Source organism: Leptosomus discolor, chromosome 2 (assembly GCF_034619465.1).
Source record: "Leptosomus discolor isolate bLepDis1 chromosome 2, bLepDis1.hap2, whole genome shotgun sequence".
In the NCBI taxonomy this organism is placed as follows: domain Eukaryota; kingdom Metazoa; phylum Chordata; class Aves; order Leptosomiformes; family Leptosomidae; genus Leptosomus; species Leptosomus discolor.
In genome coordinates this window covers 7,693,411-7,712,165 of record NC_141392.1, presented here as the reverse complement: position 1 = coordinate 7,712,165, position 18,755 = coordinate 7,693,411, and the positions used below count along the sequence as shown (strand labels likewise).

General features: G+C 36.5%; 1 protein-coding gene across 1 annotated transcript in view; it reads right to left on the bottom strand.

Moving 5' to 3' along the window:
* LRPPRC (leucine rich pentatricopeptide repeat containing) overlaps window positions 1–18,755 on the bottom strand; it is a 112,507-nt gene that overhangs the window by 9,386 nt on the left and 84,366 nt on the right. Inside the window, exons 30-36 of the mRNA XM_086482286.1 lie at window positions 15,535–15,677; window positions 15,338–15,425; window positions 10,403–10,526; window positions 6,638–6,726; window positions 3,143–3,347; window positions 790–929; window positions 512–627 (exon numbers count right to left, since the gene is read on the bottom strand). Of these exons, the coding sequence (XP_086338412.1) occupies window positions 512–627; window positions 790–929; window positions 3,143–3,347; window positions 6,638–6,726; window positions 10,403–10,526; window positions 15,338–15,425; window positions 15,535–15,677 (905 nt within the window). The remainder of the gene's footprint in view (window positions 1–511; window positions 628–789; window positions 930–3,142; window positions 3,348–6,637; window positions 6,727–10,402; window positions 10,527–15,337; window positions 15,426–15,534; window positions 15,678–18,755) is intronic.

Here is an 18,755-nt window from a genome sequence, read left to right as displayed (position 1 = left end):
TTAATGCATCTGTGACACTCAAGAGAATAGAAAGCAAATTTAACTTTTAATAATCCTTGGATCAGGTGAAATAAAGTCCATGAAAAGCCAACATTGCCTGCTTCTGGTTTGCAAACTGTACAGCAGTAAGATTTTATTACGATCACAGCACTTAAGAAATTATGTGAGAAGTTGCAAGGAAATGGTTTGCAAGAAGCAATTGTTGTCTAGCAGAAAACACAGAAGAATATTTGCTTTGGATGGAATTTCAAGCAACACACAAGTCTTCCTTTATTTCTTTCAAGTTGTTAGAAGACAAACAACATTCAGACTCCGGCACCCACTACTACTATTAATGCTAGAGTACTAGCTCATGGTTTGGAGGAGTCTGAACTGTGCTACTGCTACTCAGACTGTAACTCAAAAGCATACCAGTACTAGCCTGTGCTATACAACACCTCTTTTTGACAATTTCTCAGTTAACCTTTGAAGAGCTCTAAGCATTTCTGTACCTTTCTTGTTATGTCATTACCTGTACCAGCGATCTGGCATCATCCGCTCTGTCTGCACTGACATATTGAAGGAAAAGCTCTGTGACAGGTCTGTAAATTCCAAACTGACTGGCCAGTCGTTCTGCCATCACACCAACTGCAAAATGATGGGTACATAAGGAAAATCTTTGATTGAAAAGCCATTTTTGTAAACTTCACAGGCATGATTTATGCTGACTGAGCAGGTTTTACATGTAATAGCTCTTTCATAACACCTCTCTCTAGTCAGAATATTTAAATATCATTGCAATTAACTTACATTTTTCCAAAGCTGGTTCTAATCCTTCCTCAGACACCTTTCTTAACAAATAGGAAATACTTTTGACAGCTTGATCAGGATTCTGTGCACCAGAGATAAGCAGAGGTTCAAGGCATTCCACAGCAGCATCAAGGTCATTGCTAGGAAGAGACATTGAACTGGCTTAGTTTCTCAAATCAAGATTTCTAAACCTAAAGAAGTAACTACAATAAAGTTTTTGTTTTCTACATCAAGTTTATATTTCCCAGGAATGGTTGAGTACCTATGACTTCATTCAGATATTGTAAAAATGAAACCATTTATGACTGAATGAATAATTTAACCCACACATTTTTTTAACGACCTTTGACCTGTACAAAACCTAAGTAATTTTGACACTTTTTTGCTCATTAAGAAAGAAGAGTTCAGCTAACCGCTTAGGGAAATGTGCTCTGCAAATCTAGAAGGCAAAAATCAAAACATTAACGGAAGGTATCTGAATAATTAATGCATGCAACTCAGGGTTTGTTTTTTTTTTTTTTTTTAATGCTCTTCAATTAATTATTTACCCAATTTTTCTCATGCCTGCCTTTTTAGATGCAAAAGACAATACTAAATGTTGTTCGGTCAGTACCTTTGTCTAAACACTTTTAATCTTACGGCTAAAGTACCGCAAATGCTAATAAAATAATGCAGAAATTATTCATCAAAGTGTAAACTCTACTCCTAGCATTCTAAAAAGTTCAAATGACAACATCTCTTATCAGTCCACTCTAAAAGCTAATTTAATTGAAAAAGAAATCTGGGCACAATGAACGCTCTTAGGTGAAGCAGAAATGCAGCACATTTGAAAGCTATAAAAAACACTTTGAAAACTGTATCAGAAACATGAATCTACCAATAAATGAACAGGTATTAAAAACATCCATTGAAATCTGGTTTTCATAGTTCTCAAGGTACAGCTTGCAAGATATTTAAGAATATATAAGGTGCATTTTATTTACACTGCTGCTGCCTTTTCATACATGCAAGCTAGTTTCAGTATGGGAAAAGTCAATGCTGCCTCAATAACCTGTGCTTGCATACAGAAATTTATTTATCTATTCTTGTCACTAATCTACATCTTAAAAAAAACATAGCATGACTTCACGACACTTTCATGACATGAAAATACAGGAAAACATGCAGCTTAAGAGACAAACCCTGAAGCATCTCTCCTATTTAGAGTGTTTAATTTAGGCAAAAGTCAATGCACTGGAACTGTGTGCCAAGGACCACTCAGATCTAGGTATTTACAGGATCAGTCCATTATAGACAGATTGTTTTTCAGCGGCTGAAAATATAGTGAGCTCACTACTGCAAATGGCCTGCATGGTGGTTCTTCAACTCAAGTCCTCTCGCTGTTCCAAACACTTCAGTGACTATTCTCTGGTCTAGCATGCCTGAGGCAGTCGGGTATCTATTATGGACTACACAGTTCTACAGCTTTCCTGCAGAGTTAGACACAGGAGCTCTGCCTGATGAAACTGGTTTGAAATAAAGTAACAGAATAAGTAGGATCCCTGAAGACTGGTTCCTGCAAAGCATATTGGAGGCGTTCACAGTATGCTCTTTCTCCCAAAAGTGCTTCCCCCAAGCAGTTTTATACAAAGGATAAACTAGCACAGTACCAATGTATCAACTAAAACAAAACTGCTAGGCAGAACATGGATACTGAATTAAACAGCTGAATCAAAGGACACTCAAAGTGTGGAGATAATTACCATGATCAAAACAGTGGCCTAAAACAGTTTACCAGCCAATTTTTTTTTTTTTTATAATTCTGACAAAAAAAAAAAACCCAAACAAACCCACTCCACAGATACATGCCTTTCTTTCACACTTCGAGGGCAAACACAGTAATATTTGGTCATTTCAACTACTGGAACAGGTAGCAGATTTTTGTTTCCAAACAAGTATTATACGCATAATCTGTGGGTACTAATTCCAAGATTTGCTTACATTTATACTGATGAAGTAATTCAATTTTACGTTTGGATTTCATAGGGCTTTTGATCAAACACCAAGAAGAACACTTTATATGAGGTGTAATATGTTAGAACAAAGGTATCAAAGCTAAATTACACCACCAGAGAATACGTTATGCTCTCCTAAAAGCTTCATAGCTATTCCTGTAATTCACTAAATTATTTTCAACCCTAAACGTGTTTGGGAAACGACACCAGAACAGAACTGCACAGTACGCTGCTCAACTTAACTGGAATTTTAACATCCAGGACACTGTGGGAATGGAAACAGAATGAAATGGATAATGCCAGTGATTTCCACCACTCTGCATAAAAGAATCACATATACTAGTCCTAGAAGTACTTACTTTTTAGTATGAGCCAATGCAATAGCATTAGCAATTAGTGAGGCAGATACACCAATCGATTTTGTGATGTCTTCCAGCATGTTTTTAAGTGCTTGCAGGTTCTTTAGATCTCCTTTTTCAGCCAGAGTCTGAATGAGTGCAGTAACTGCTGGTCTAGTAGGCAACAGGCCACTGTCAAGCATTCCTTTTAGAACAGCTACTGCATCTAACAAGGGTAAAGAAATAAGGGAAAAGGAAATCAGGTTTTTATTTCAGAAAACAACCATGCTGCTGGTATCATTAACCCTACCCTTTTATAAACACATACAGAAACTAATTCTCTTGCTGAACTCAAGCCCCAAAATTGGTACAGTGAATTATATACACACACACACTTGACTATATACACACACAAATAAAAACTTTCAACAGTAATTCAGGTTAAAATGCTGTAACATTTGCTCAATAAAAAGTATTAAGATACTTTTACATTTAATTAGTTATTTCAGTACCCAGCTCAAAGAAAGCAGCTGTATAATAAATGCCCTCTCTTATGGCCTTAAAAGTCATGACCTTATTTTATTTCTCCAAATTATAATAGATTTTCTTTGCCAAAAACAAAAAATGTTGTATACTTAACAATAAACATAGTTTAAAACTGCAAATCATTATTGAAACTGCTGAAGTCTAGTATTCAGATTTGTCTTTTTAAGTGTGCCCCAAACCATTTAATTTTAAATGAAAGCACAGGACATGTCTCCATAAAAGAACGAAAATAAACTCAAAACTGGACAGTTACCTAAAGAACTCCTCAAATTATAGCAATTACCTATGTTAAAACCACACAAAATCAACCTCCTGCCCATCTGCCACGAATTCCCCAAACTCACTGCAGATGAAGTCACTCTCGTTTCTCTAACCAGAATCTTGTCAATTTACATTATACATGAGCAAACACACAAGAGAAAGACATGCCCCTCTGGTAAAAATCTCTTACCCCTTATCAGCATAGGCAGGATTAATCAGAGATAATAATTATAATACCAAGGGATAACACTTCTAACACAATATACACCCACTTGAACTCCACAGCATTAACATTCCAATTCAATATGCACGTATTGCAGAAACCAAATATTACCTTTCACAGGAGAGGAAGAAAAAACATCCTGTATGCCTAGCCTTCCTTCACAGCAAATTTTATTTCTGCACCCCTCCCCGCCTTCTCCCCTTCCCTCTTTCTTTTTAGGGGAAAAAAAAAAAAAGGAGCAATACACCAGGGGCAAGACTCCCAAAATTTAAAAAGCAAACTTAAAACACATGCTAAGTTCAAATTCCCTCCTGATTCTAAGAGAGAACCTCCCTTTAGCACAGAGCATGACCAGCCTTCTCCAGGACAGAGGCAGATTTGAAAGTTGCATGGGTGCAGCACTACTGCAAGAAATGTCGTACTAGCAGCATACTGGATAATTCTGCTGTTTTGGTTTTTTCTTATGCAAAAGCATCCATTATTACTAATCTGAATTCATAATTTAATCCCTTGTTTTCTGAGTACTTAGGAGCAGGTAACTGTGTGCTTGTGAAAAATCAACCATTTATCTATTAAAAGGCTTTCCTATAAACTCTGCAAATTCCCTACCGTGAAACTCAAGTTCTGACACTTAAAGTAACCTGGGTTTTACCAATTTCGTGGCAGAAGATATTAGAGCTCTTATGAGTACACTTAGGGACCTACATAAAACCTTTTATCTATACCACACCACACAGCAAAGAATGATGGTGAACTGTATCAGGAAGTGATAAAGCAAGAAAGTTTTACACAAGCAAAAGTCATCACAGGAGGTAGGTCAAATGGCGCTCACCAACAAAAGACTACAAAAAGACTATGCCCAGAAATTTTGGGTAGTTTATGAGGCTCAGAAAACGACCAGTATGGCTGAAATATTTAGTAGCTTGCAAAATAAAGCAGAAGATAAAGGAAAACATAATTTTGCAAAGCAATGTAATTCCATAAACTTCTTGAGAAACTTTGGATTGTGAAAAAAAGAAACATTTTTAAGAGTACAGCAAGGGAGAGAGTTGACGTGGCAAGAATTTAGTATGCTAGCTAAAAAGAAACCAGGTAGTTAGCACAAGAGGTTGGCAGAATATAGAAACACCAGTGATGTTCTGAAGAAGGGAAGATTTTTGTGTGTAATATTTAGGAAGAAATGGCAAAACTTCATGGCACACTGGACAAGAATAAGCAGAAAATTTATTACAATAAAATCAGACAGGAAAGTCAGGCGAAGGCCTTGAAAGCTGCAAAGACTTAAGACTTGCCAAGAGCGAGAGAGGCAATTACATTCACCACAAATACTTTGGTCGATGGCACCTGGCAATGACGTCAGACTGTAGACTGAATGGGGAAGGAATGTGACAGAAGACAAGTTTATCAGCTGCAGTATGAGCAAGACGATGTGTCTAAATGCTCATCTTAAGAGTCTTTTAATGTAGTTTATGTTACATGGGTATGGGCTACTACAGCTACACATCATGGAATGAAATAAAATCAACTGATGGCAGGATCAAAAATGGATTTTCTGGTATGTCTTCTGGTATGAAAGTAAAACCCAATTCAGCGTAACACATTTTCTTCGTATGGAGCCGCTTTAACGCTTAAAGCTACTGACAAAAACACTTATCAATGCTGTAGTAACGCTCGCACAGCGGTAACAGACACAGCACTTCATGTAAATCTATGTGCTTGCAAAGTTTTCCTCTCTCACAGGAGTTCTACAGCACAATGTAATGGTGTAGAGTGGAACTCCAGGCTTTAAAACAGCCAACTAAACTAAATTAGTTGCCAACAACTAAAATGACACAACTGTAAACTTTATCCGCCATCTTGTCGGGTACCCTTACATACTCTTCAGCCACCATTTTCTTTACTATCATCATTGCTACATTAAAAAGAAAACCAAACTGAGTATTTTGTTACTGTTGGTATTGAGAACTATTAAAAAGTATTTGATTAAGTTTTTAAATCAATATTATAATCATTTAGTGCACAATCATGCACATTTAACAGTCAATTTAACTCATCGGGTATCTCACACAACCAACACAATATGCAAGAAACAACTGCTGGGAATTGTTTCAGATGCTCTAAAGTATGTTAATTTCCAAAGCAAAATGACTTGTGCTGTGAATTTTAACGCACTTGAAAGCCTGTACTTTCTCTCGTTCTGGAGCACAAATTTTGCATGTCTGAAGAGCTGTGATTCATCTTAAGAAAACCCATCTTGTGTTAAATGGAATGGAAACTGGACTAAGTGGTCAAATGACAAGTACATTCATATTCAAGCTGTATTATAAATGCATGTACAGTAATTTACGTCTCTCAGCTACCACAAAAGGCTCTTGATAAGCAGGTAATTTGCTAAATGGACTCCTTTATCCAAGTATTCGAAGGGCGTTACAAGAAAAATCTGCAGAGGCATTAATGTGACGTAAAGGTCAAGCATTGTGACATACCTTTCAAATAATCCCGCCTAACTTGCGATATGATGAGGAGGCTGCTGGCAGCACTGTTCAGTGTGAAGCCCTTGATGTGGGTCTCAGCACTAAAAGAAGCAGACATTTAGAAAGGAATTACTGACATGCTTCTGATACGATAATAAATGGTTGAGCACCAAGGTGAAATTATAAAAACTACTGTTCGTATGTTAAAAATATTGCCGCAAAATATCGACCTGGAGACAGCTTTTGTGTTATCCTGTCAATGGTTATAGAAGGATAATTTTTTTTTGCATTCTGACAGATGACAAAGTTGGAAGTGAGCAACAAAAGAAACAAAGTACAAGATTTTTTTTAAACAATCGGTTCAGATTCTTGAATGCTGACATATTAGATGACTAAAATAACTGCATGCCCTGCATTGTTCTGTTGTATCCTAAGCTGGATACTTTTTCTTCTTTTTTCAATAGTCACCATAATTATAAAATATAAAACTATTCTTTCAGCAATAAAAATGAAACATTTATTTTCAGCACTGTATATTTTAAACATAAACTAAAGCATATTATGAACTAACACCATATCATTTGGTTGATTAATTTTCAAATTTCTGTCATCTAGATGTATACAGGTTTTAAACTGAACATACTACACTTGCTGCCTTAGCCATGTTAAAATTGTATTTCACTTATCAATTCTTTTTCTCCTGTAATACAAAACTTCATGTATCTATAGCAAAGAGAATCTTTAATAACACTGCTAAAGCTCTTCTAACACTCTAGAAATTAGTCGAGAGAGACTAACCAGCAATCACATTGATCTTACACTACAAAATGTTCCTGTTCCTAAATGACACATAGCCACATTTTTAATATATAAGGATAACTTTACAAAGGTTCATTTCTAGATTACAAAATCTCTACACAGAAAAGGGGGGCATTGCCATTTACCATATCAGCAATCAAGATAAACCTCACTGATCATCTTGTGGCAAACAACTGAGCAGCCTACCTACTTGAACTTAGAGGCTGAGCGGATTGGGAGGTAAGCAGGGTCATTGCTAAATTATTCTCCTCAATCCCAAGAAAATCCTTCACATAGCACACAATATGACTATCCTCTCAGTCACTTTCAGCCTCCCAGGCTCACAAATGCAGTCACTGGACTCGGGATTTTCTTACTCTCCCAACCAATCCTCTTAATCCCTGCCTAAGCACCCACTGCTCAGTTCCGCTTTTTTTTTTTCTCCTTTGTCCCATCTGTCAAAGCCCTTAAGTCAACAATTCATGCATGAGACTGTAAATTACATATAACAAAGGATTTACTTTCTCCAATCTTCCAATCTTTAGTGTGATTAAATAGATGTTAGCTACTATTACAGAACTAATCCATCATTCCAATACTCCTAAATTTCTATTTAAAACTTCTTGGACTAAATGCAGTAAATATTCCTCAAAATAGTGCTAGAATGCAAAAGCAACTAGACTTGGGTTGCCCATGAGATCAGTAACTTTCTGTGTTATTTGCTTTGTTTTTTTCAAATGCAGAGTAGGAGTGCAATTTCCTTCTACCACATCACTTTCGCCTGGAAGTTTCCCAGTTCTGGTAACAGGAAGAAAGTTTTAAAATTATCTGACCTTTCTAAATGGAAAAAAAAAAAAAAAAAAAATTTAAAAATCACGTATTTTGTTGCCTATGCTACCGCTTATAGTAAGGCTCTCTACATATTATTTAAACTTCAAGCAGAGCAAAAAGAAAAATATGTTAGCTTACATAAATGAAGGTAGCTTTCCTGTATTTTATGAGAATATCAGGAGTTGCACAAGTTTCAGACCACTGCACACATTCAGGCTTTGTAGGAGCAGTCTCTTTGTAATATGAGGTTGGAAAAATTGTCAAGCATGCAGAAATGTGTGCAAAACACACAGATTTGCCATTTCTCAACCATGGGTAGACACACAATCACTCTATTTCAGTGAATAATTTAAAACTTAGACTTTTGAAAATGCTTAATGTAAGCATCGTTTTGTTACCAGAAAAAAAAAAAAAGATACGCAGATAAACACCACGAACACTGCCAATAAGAAGCGTTTTCTGTCTTGATGCAACAGTGAGCCGCTACAGGCTTCCTACAATGTTATTATTTGGCATTTCTATGCTACAAGGTGGAGTACGAGAGTTCTGAAAAGCACAGGGGTTATTATGACAGTTGGCTTTGACCAGTGACCAAGAACAGAACCTCTTATTAAATGCTATTTCCTTTCTCCTAAATATCTCAAGGTTCAGAGGTTTAGTCCTTTAAAACACATCTACTTATGTAGTCTTTAAAATTTTTTGCTCATCTTTTTCTTGCATTTTGAATTTATGTATGACAACACTTATCTAAAGTGGGAATTCTGAATCATCAAAACATTAGGAACAAGCCACCACCTTCTTCCTGCCTTTCCAATCTGCAAATTACTGCTGATAACATGCAATACTTCATGCATCTTCCTTACAAGTGTGTGTGAGCTGCAGAGCAGGGAAGCAGTAAATGCGTGTACAAATCTTTAGTAGAAAGTTTCAAACCTCCTCCATGAAGATCTTTCAATACATCATTCAATGCATGAATACTTTCTGCAAATGTTTAGCATGCTACCTAAACTTTATCAGCATTTCTTGTCCTTCTAAAACATCTATTGACAAAGATTTATCAGTGACTTGTATTTCAGGCAGCTCACTTTGATAAACTGTTTAAGTTTTTCCTTGATATAAGTCATATATTCATCAAGCACAAATATTCCTTATCATACAGCCCGGTTACTGAGACCTCTGCGAAAAAAAATATTATTTATTCTTCTAAATGCAGAACTCAAATACTTTCTCAATGAGAGACATTTCTTCAGTCTAAACACTTAAAGAAAATATGAAAATAATAAACAACATCTTACACTATACTGTTCACAGACATTGAAAACTAAGTTGACAACTAGATTTTTATAGTGCTCTGTGCATCATTTAAGTTATCTACAGGAACTTTCACATTCACTGCATTTAGTCAGAGAACATACTTGATGACAACCACTGTTCCTGTTTTAGCTGAAGAAACTGAAAGCCTTAAACTACTTAAACTCAAATTTTTGTTCTTCTAACCTCCACATTGATGAGTAGTTACACTTTTTCTTTGAAGCCTATAATCTGACCAGAACACACATTACAGGCAATAATTAAAGTGGTGTACCATACAACTCACTAAAGGTTAATTTGATTCTGGTGATTCTAATAATACATGACAGCAGGTTGGATTTATTTCAGAAGTGTAAGAGTTGGATCTAAGGTTTATGGTCATCTCCTAGCCACTGGCATCCCAGTCAAACGTACCATTTTGCATTTGGCAGGCAGCCAGCTGCCAGGGAGTGTGGGTAGGGTAGGACAGCAGCAGGGATGGGCATTAGGGGAAGGCTCACGGGCAGCTAAGTGAAGGAATCCTGTCTGTTTGGATATTGCTCTAAAGAGGAAACGGCAGACTGCCAGGAGGGTAGACTTTCAGTTCTGATGCCAAGTACATTTGTTGACATTGTTAGTTGAAATGAGTTATTAGCAACACATACTGTCACTTAGTACCTTTTTAATATATGGCATATCGCCCTCTGAATCACTGGTGTGTTTCTTACCATAGCTCCTAATTACCAGTCATGACCTGTCCTGATAGGACTTACCTGAAAATGATCCAGAAATTATTTAAAAACACCACCACCCGCTGCCCCCAGTAATTAAAATCCCCCAAACACAGAAAAGCCTTACATGTGTTTCACTTTGATGGCTTCTTCAAGACAACCCTGGGTTAACAATGCTTTTATCAGGGTGTCATAAGAACGATAATGAAACTCATTCTTCCCTTGCATTTTCAGGAAAATATTGTAGGCCTCTAAAAAAGGAAAAAAAAAAAAAAAAGCCAAAATGAAATGTTGCATTGTGATGATGTTAATCACAGGCAGAAATCACCTATTCATTTAAAAAGTCCATCTTAAATATATTTATCCTCTGTATACATCTTTGAGCCCAAAGCTATTGGTCACAGCTTGTTCAAACCTGCGTGTACACCACAATCAATCGACACGTACCTCCGCACAACAAAAAGTTTGCTACTGCTCTTTTTCTATATACGGCTTTTGCTTAAATGCCAACACAGCTGGTTACAAGGGGAAGACTCAGGATTTTTGAAGCAACACCTAATTCCGGGGTATATAGTTACAGTGTCTGGTGCATGATCACAACAGCATTTAACAAATAATATAGGAGGTGATTCCAATATGGGGAGATCAAATTATTTGGCTACGACATGATTTATACAAAACATACAATTTACAAATATACAGATATTTAACAAGTAAACTACGCTGCATTTGTTTGACTGATTAACAGTTTTATTTCATGCATTCACAATAACTGTCAGTGTATGAAAAGATGTTACCAAAAAGGGGGAAAAAATGATAAGCACACTTTTCAGTCATTTATTTTTCTGAAACAAGATTATGCAGCTATAAACATGCAGCTGAAACTGCCATCCAGTCTATAACATATGCTAAAAAGCTGTGTTAAGAACCACAAATGATCTTTTACATCTAACCTGTCATTGCATGTTTCATTTAATGAAACTAAAAAAAATAATCCCTTTGCTAATTCAAGCAATAGTCACAATAGCCTTTAAAACTTTTCAGAAATATTTGGACTATCACTCCAAATTTCCCAGCTAAGAACTTTTTCTTATACCTCAAAAGTAAAGATGAAGACAACTCATTTGAACCTCACTGTCACAAGAAGCGTCACGCTAACAGAGCTTACTGCAGTGTGCTGATGAATTTTAAGCTGGCATTCCCCAAACCAAAACTGCTGGTGTGCCTTTACGTTTGATTCTTAAACTTCTTCAACCAAAGAATATACATAAAACCCTTCTGATATGCAGGCACAGAAATGACTATGCATAAAATTTATTATTTACCACAAAAACTCTTGCACTGACTTAATAATTAGAATTAACATTGCCACCCATAATCTACCCTGAACACTTGGAGCTACATTAAATATATACGAACAGAGATAAAGGATAAGAATATAACAGTAAAAATTAAATCCACTTCTGTGTATGAGTTCCATGTATACAAGAGAGACAGAGACACACAAGGGAGATGAAGAGAGTGTACGACTGATGTCTGACATCGTAACAGTGATTGCACTGTCAACCAAAAAACCAATGAAACAACAACAGGATGACACGGGAAAGGTCTTGAAACCCTCCACCACATTTACCTATAGGTCTGAGGTTAAAACTTAGCCTGTTGTAATGTGCTGAACCGTCTTGCCTGCTCAAATGCTGAATACCAGAGTGTTTGTACTTAAATAGCGGGAAAGAGATTTTTTTTCTTCCACTTTTCTGAAATTTGAAGTACCAGTAGACTAGCAATCACATTCAACAATAACAAAAATCCTTTCATCGGTATAATCTAATACAAGTGTAACTAATAATTTACAAAAATCTATCTGACTGGTGATAGGTTTGTTCTTCTGCTCCTGAAAGCATGTTTAAGTTCTATTTTTTAAAGCCAAAAACTCCTTATGTTTGGAGACTCCTACAAAAGCCCTGCTGTCTTCAAAATGAACTAGGATTTTACCCTGCGTTTGAATATTGCTTTCCATTCATTGAGTACAGAAATGGACTTTGCCACCAGTGGTCATGATGTCAAGCATATGTTACCGTCAATTATCACAGTTTACAACATCAACATCTGTTTCTACAACAAAATATATTTCAATCTTTTTTGTAATGACTAGTTCAATGAAGAACTAAAAATCTTTCATAAAAAGCCAGGTTTGTTTTCCTGTTCTAGGATGTTTTGTTGTGTATGTCAGTCCTGACCTCACAATGATTCTCCAATTTGGATTATTTTGTTAACTTCGCATTAGTGCAAGTAGCACGTTTGAAGTCTACCTAGATGAGTCTCAAACTGAAACCTATGCCTTATCAGGTATTATCACCTTATTATTCTTCAAGATGGCATCTAACATTACAGAAGTATATTGGCATTCAACAGAGGAAGTTCTTATCATATTATGCTAGCAATTTCAAGTAGAAAGATTTGTTACAGAAGTGACAACTTGCCAAGAAAGTCTCAGTTCTCAAGACAGTAAGATTTGTTTCAGCATTTGCAACTGTTTGGGATATGTGAAACATGACCCTCTAGAGTCAAGTTCTCACACTGAGGAATCAAGATAAAAATGGAAACATGACTTTGTATAATCAAGGAAGAGAGGAAATGGCCTCAAGTTATGTGAGGGGAGGTTGTGACTGGGTATTAGGACAGATTTCTTAACCAAAAGAGTAGTCAAACATTGGAACAAGTTGCCCAGAGAAGTGGTGGAGTCACCATTCCTGGAGGTGTTCAAAAAAACATGTAGGTGTGGCACTCCGGGACACGGTTTAGTGGGTATGGTGGTGTTGGGTTGATGGTTGGACTTGATGATCTTAGAGGTCTTTCTAACCTTAATGATTCTAAATTAAGGTTTTTTCCTATCAAAAAGCTGATGTTGATAAAAAGTTATATTCTGCCCTAGTACATTCACATCAAAATTACATTATACTGTTGTATTAAACTGACAACTTAGTTCTATTTGTCTTAGGTTTAAGACAAAGTTATCTGTTTCCCAACAACAGACAAACTGTTTCCCAACACGTCACCTTTTCCCTTGATTCCCAAAAGCTCTAGACCACCTCCTCTCAAATACTGCACCTTTAAATAAAAAAACATGCAGGAATAATTTACTGATAAATTCCATATCAAATATAACTGCTAACAGTCTATGATGACATTCTATATTTTTGCTTTAAACTAGTCTCCCTGCAAGGTCCAAGGCATATTTAGTTTCCTCCTGCTTTCCACTTGATCATTTATGATATCAAAGGCACAGGACATTTTTCTAGGAATAACGTTATAAAACACATTCCGTTATTTTTGTCCAGTTTTCAGTGAAAATATTTCTCTGTCTCTCATTTTCTTTTGATTTTTCAAATTTACCAGCATGAAGAATTTTCTGAAAACATTAACTTTATGACTGCCATAATACACGATTCTTAAATTCACATACACAAGATTGCACTCCCTATATACAGAATATCCAGACTCCACTTCACACTTCTCCTGCGACTGAACAACTCTGTAGGATCATTTCACTAACAACAGAAGTTAATTGTGCGAATGACCGACAGAGTCTTCTTTTAAAAACTTAAAAGCTTAAAAATCTGTGTGTCCAACATGTAAATTACACCGAAAACAGAGAAGAAAATGACTGGGTATCTTGTATTTATGAATCTTTCTCAATTCAGCAAAATTTTTTTTTTTAAACCTATTTAATTCTATTTTCTAATCTGCTTTCAAGCGAGATGCCTAATTATTTGTCATAGTATAGGCAAAGAAAAGAAGGATTTCCAGAATATTCAAATGCTCTGCACCTTGGCAAACACCGGAAACTAAGTGATTTTCTCCCCCCTTGGAAAGGTCCAGTAATGCTGGTTCTGACTCTGTGACCTCACTTTGGGACGAGATGGATAGCAATGGATTTCCAATGATTTAAACACAGACCAAGCCAAAGGAACTGCACTGAAGTACACCCCTCCTTTCTATATACAAAGGCAAATATCCATGGATAACTTAATTCTGTCTTTATTTGAGGCAGGGAAGTTTGCACAGAAGAGCTATTCATTTTTCATAGCAGCACTGATCTGAAGTCATCTCTCAATAAGGCCATTTTTTTCGTGGGGTGGTACCCACAGGCACAGGGGTTTGGAAACAGTGAGCTGTGGGGACACAGATTTTGACCTTTTGTTTACAGTTTGTGTATTTCTTTGGGGGACAAACAAGGGGAGGAAGTTTTCAAATTCTAAAGAGAAACAGGGACAACTTTAATCTGAGTTGTAAAGAAGCTAAAGACACTACGCAACATATTGAATCCTCCCTTCAAATAGAAATAAATAGCCTTGCAACATCAACAAACAGAAAACAGACTAACAGATAAAAGTCAGATAGGAAGAGAGCAATGATTATCTCCATAACACAGTTCCATCTCATTTAATCTCATCTATTTAATTTCCTTGCCAAATCTATAGCTTAAATAAGGTACCTTCAACAGCAGGGGCAAACACAATGTCTCTGAACAACCCCTTTTAATAGGTCATTGCCTTTCCATAAGCACGTCCCAGCTATTTCACTTGATATTAATCTTTCTCCTCACTACACTTCTCATGTCTCACACCATAAAACTTGTGACTCAATAGCTAGATTTTCTGGGAATCCTAAAACGGTATTTTTAGCCTCAATCCTGTACGTTAAATTTAGTTTCTGGTGTTTAACGGATACATTTGAAAGTCTAGAACACCACCCAACAGTGTAACGTGAACTACAAACCAGGAACACTTCGGTAGATTTAAATTGCAACTTCACCACACGCGGGCTTTCAAACATGCAATTGAAAGCCAGCATTTCCAATGACATGTTAAATAGTTCAGCATATCCTTCTCCTGTCAGCTTCTGAAGCATAATATTGGCAGGTAACATTATCAGGTACCTTTCCTAACATACTAACAAATCAACAAAAAGCAACAGCAAGCATCTGTTGTTCTGTAGTTAATCAAAATCTTAAAATTAATGCTGAAGGGGGAAAAAACCGCCGTGGTTTTCAGTTTACCTTTTGCATTGTTTTTCTTGCAAAGCATCCTTATTTTTATTTCTTCCATATTAGAAGCACTTAAACTTCCAGCATCTTCATGTCTAACCTTTAAAACAAACAAACTTATTCAAGTTACTGTGGTGCTGATAACATTTTTCAGTGGAAAGAAATATATTCAGAAGTGTTGTTAGCTAGGAAATTTAAACTCCAGTTACCTTAGGTACCTCAAATGGAACAACCTGACCATTTTTCTCAAGTATATTGGCCAGTAAGGCTAGTGTTTTCTCACGAGGAACAACATTTTCTTCTTGAATTTTAGTCCAAACAGCTTCAGCCTTTCCCCAGTCACTGTTGTTCTCTGAAACAAGATTCAAATCTTCAGCTAAGAGCACATTTAGAGTGTACATACATATCTAAAGTGATTCAAAAAAGGTATTTTGGAAAATAATTCATCAATTAACCATGTACTTCTGCTTAATATGATCATCAACTTGAAGAGATCTAAACTACTTTTAATACACAGAGGACACCAGAAGATGGAAACAAACAAACAAACAAACAAAAAAATCAAACCCCAAAAGGTTTCTATGAATTTTCAAATCAATGAGAAATTGTTCCTCCTAGCTCATCAGTTCTACTCTTCTTGATTGTTAATTGTAAAAACAATTACAAAAATTCCTAAATTATTACAAAACATTAACAATCTAAGGTACCACCTCTAATTGCTATTCTGAAATTCTTACAATGAAATCTTCTGGTTATGTTGCTACTGAAATAGAGCATCTACATCCTAGAAGTTTACCACTTTGAAGTCAAAGAAGTGCTCTAGGCCTTCAGGTTCTCATTTTGCTGAGAAAAAAAATGGACATCTGAAAATTGTAGAAAGTTTTTTGAAAGAGAAAAACTTAATAAATTGCTACCAAATTCACACAATAATTCAACTATTTTCAACAAGAATAGCAATTTATATACGCACCACTATACATAACTGCAAATAAACGGAAAGCTGGATTTTGTGCAAGAAAACAGTTAATTACTGTTTAACTACATACAGCAGGTGGTTTCCTATGTCTCTTATCATTAAGTCACCAGAACAGCACTGACTTTTGGTTGTAGATCCTGTTTACAGCTACCTAACCCCAGCATCTGCTATCTGTAATTTGTCCATTCCATAGTTTAATCCAGAATCCCAGAAATGAAGAGATGCCAGGCAAGGAGGCAGAAGCAGAAGGTGGATGATGGAATGAATCGTTCACACAGCAGTATCTCAGTCTGTAACAGCAGGTCTTCAGCTATTGTTCTACTGTTCAGTTAAGGAACTTCAGCTGTTCTATAGCTCAGGCTCCACTGGACTAAATCACAACACAAGGAAAAGCTGGAGCAGCCACCCAGGAGCAGCACGACACACGGACATTCTCTAGAATTGTTATAAAATTGGTGTTTCAATGCAGCATTTCAAAGCAGCTGCTTTGCAAACAGTATTGCGATCAAATACTGAAATGTTACAGAGCAATGTTCTCTTCTTTCCAGGAGCAGCATGGGTTTAGAAAAACACCTGGATATGCAACTGGGCTTGTTCAAGAGCCAAGCCCATTGTCAACAAGGTTCTGGCATCACTTCAGCTTTTTAGAAGAGGCAGCAACCTTGGTGACTACCCTAAGTCAAATGAAATGATTGGTTTTAAGGACTAAATACTGCAGATAACATTTTAAAGCAGATTATTATGGCAGTTAGCAGGGTAGGACAGAGGATGTCTTAACACTTTTTCATGTGTTTGCCCGTATGTTTGACACTCGTGAGGCCACATCTAGAGGACCACGCACAGTTTTGGGCTCCACAACTACCAAAGAGATGCTAGCACCTGGAACAAATTCAGCCATCAAGACAGACATGGGGCTGGAGCAGATGAAGACAGACAGGAAGCTGAAGAGGTGAGTTTGGGGCAGCCTGGAGAAAAGCAGACTAACATTGCTGTCTTCAGTTACCTAATTGACAGTTACAGAGAAGAGTGAGTCAGCCTCTCCTTGGAAGTACACAAGAAAGGTGATGGTTAGAAGTTACAGCATTGGACTATCTGAGGATGATCTAACCCTGGAACAGGTTGCCCACGAAGGCTGTTTGATTTCCACCCTTGGAGGCACTCAAAATTCTAGAGACAAGGCCAAGATGAGATCTAACTTTGAAGCTGTCCTAGCTCTGGGAAAGGGCTAGGCCTAGAACTCCTCAGGTTCTCTCCAGCATAAATTGTTCTGATTTTAAAAAAACAAATGCATTGCTTTCAACATTTTTGATCACAGCTTGGACTAGTTGGTAAATTCTTTTCTTATATGCTTAAAATAATTCTGAAGTTATGGCTTAGGTGTACAGTGACAACTCTCTACTGTATTTGTGCATGGGGCAGCTTTGATAGATAATCTAAAATGGTTGAAAGCAGGAGTGTGCATGGTTTTTGTCTTTTATGGTGACAGAAACCCACAAATGTTTTCCACTTCTTTGAACAGATGGAATTGGTTTTGTCTTTTGAAAGAAGACTGAAGATTTTGCATGACAGAATTTGATAAATTGTATCTTCTTAGATTCTCTTCCTAGCAGGCACATTGTCAGACTTAGTCACTGCCAGAGGTGAACAAGATGAGTGGAGAAGCAGGAAGGCTCCCTCTCTGTTAAGACAGGACTACTTTTCAGGGCTACTTGACTTTTGATGGTGAATCAGTATGTGCAAAGCCAGAGCTGGGTAACGCTACAATTTGCTCTTGAAGCTTTCTAAGGCTGTTCAGGAAATGAAAAGCAGAGGTCTCAAGGGGTCTCTGGTAATTTTTTTTTGTGGAAGTACTCATGTCTTCTGCTTGTCGGTAAGTGCGATGGCAATGAAGCCTCCTTCATTACCACATGAACAGAAAAAGAGGGTTTGAATAGTATTTTAAACCATTGTTAGTTCTAGTCAACAAAAACATACATGGGGAACAGCCTAAAATTACTTCAAGCTCACCTGCAAGTTTTCCCATAACCAAATATATGAAACTGCTGTAATGGCTCCTTTATATATATATATATTAATATATATAAATATATATATACACACACACAAATTACCAAAATATATAGCAATCCCTGTAACACTATTTTTAACATCCCAGTTTACTATTTAGTGCTCCATATGCAATCTTAACACAAAATGTTTTTTCAAGACTCAAAAACAACTAGAACTAAAGTTTCCAAAATTGATTATGTATAATACAGTACGATACACTGAATAACAAAACCAGCACAGACTGAAAAATACAGAAAAGAGGAAAAGAAAAACCACTATAGATATATACTACACTAAGTCTGTAGCATAGAAATGAACTTTCTATTTTAAAAACTGTTCCATTCCTATAAATGATGCAAAAGTTAGGTTGTGGCTGGTGAAGAATTGGTAGGTTTGGGGGTTTTT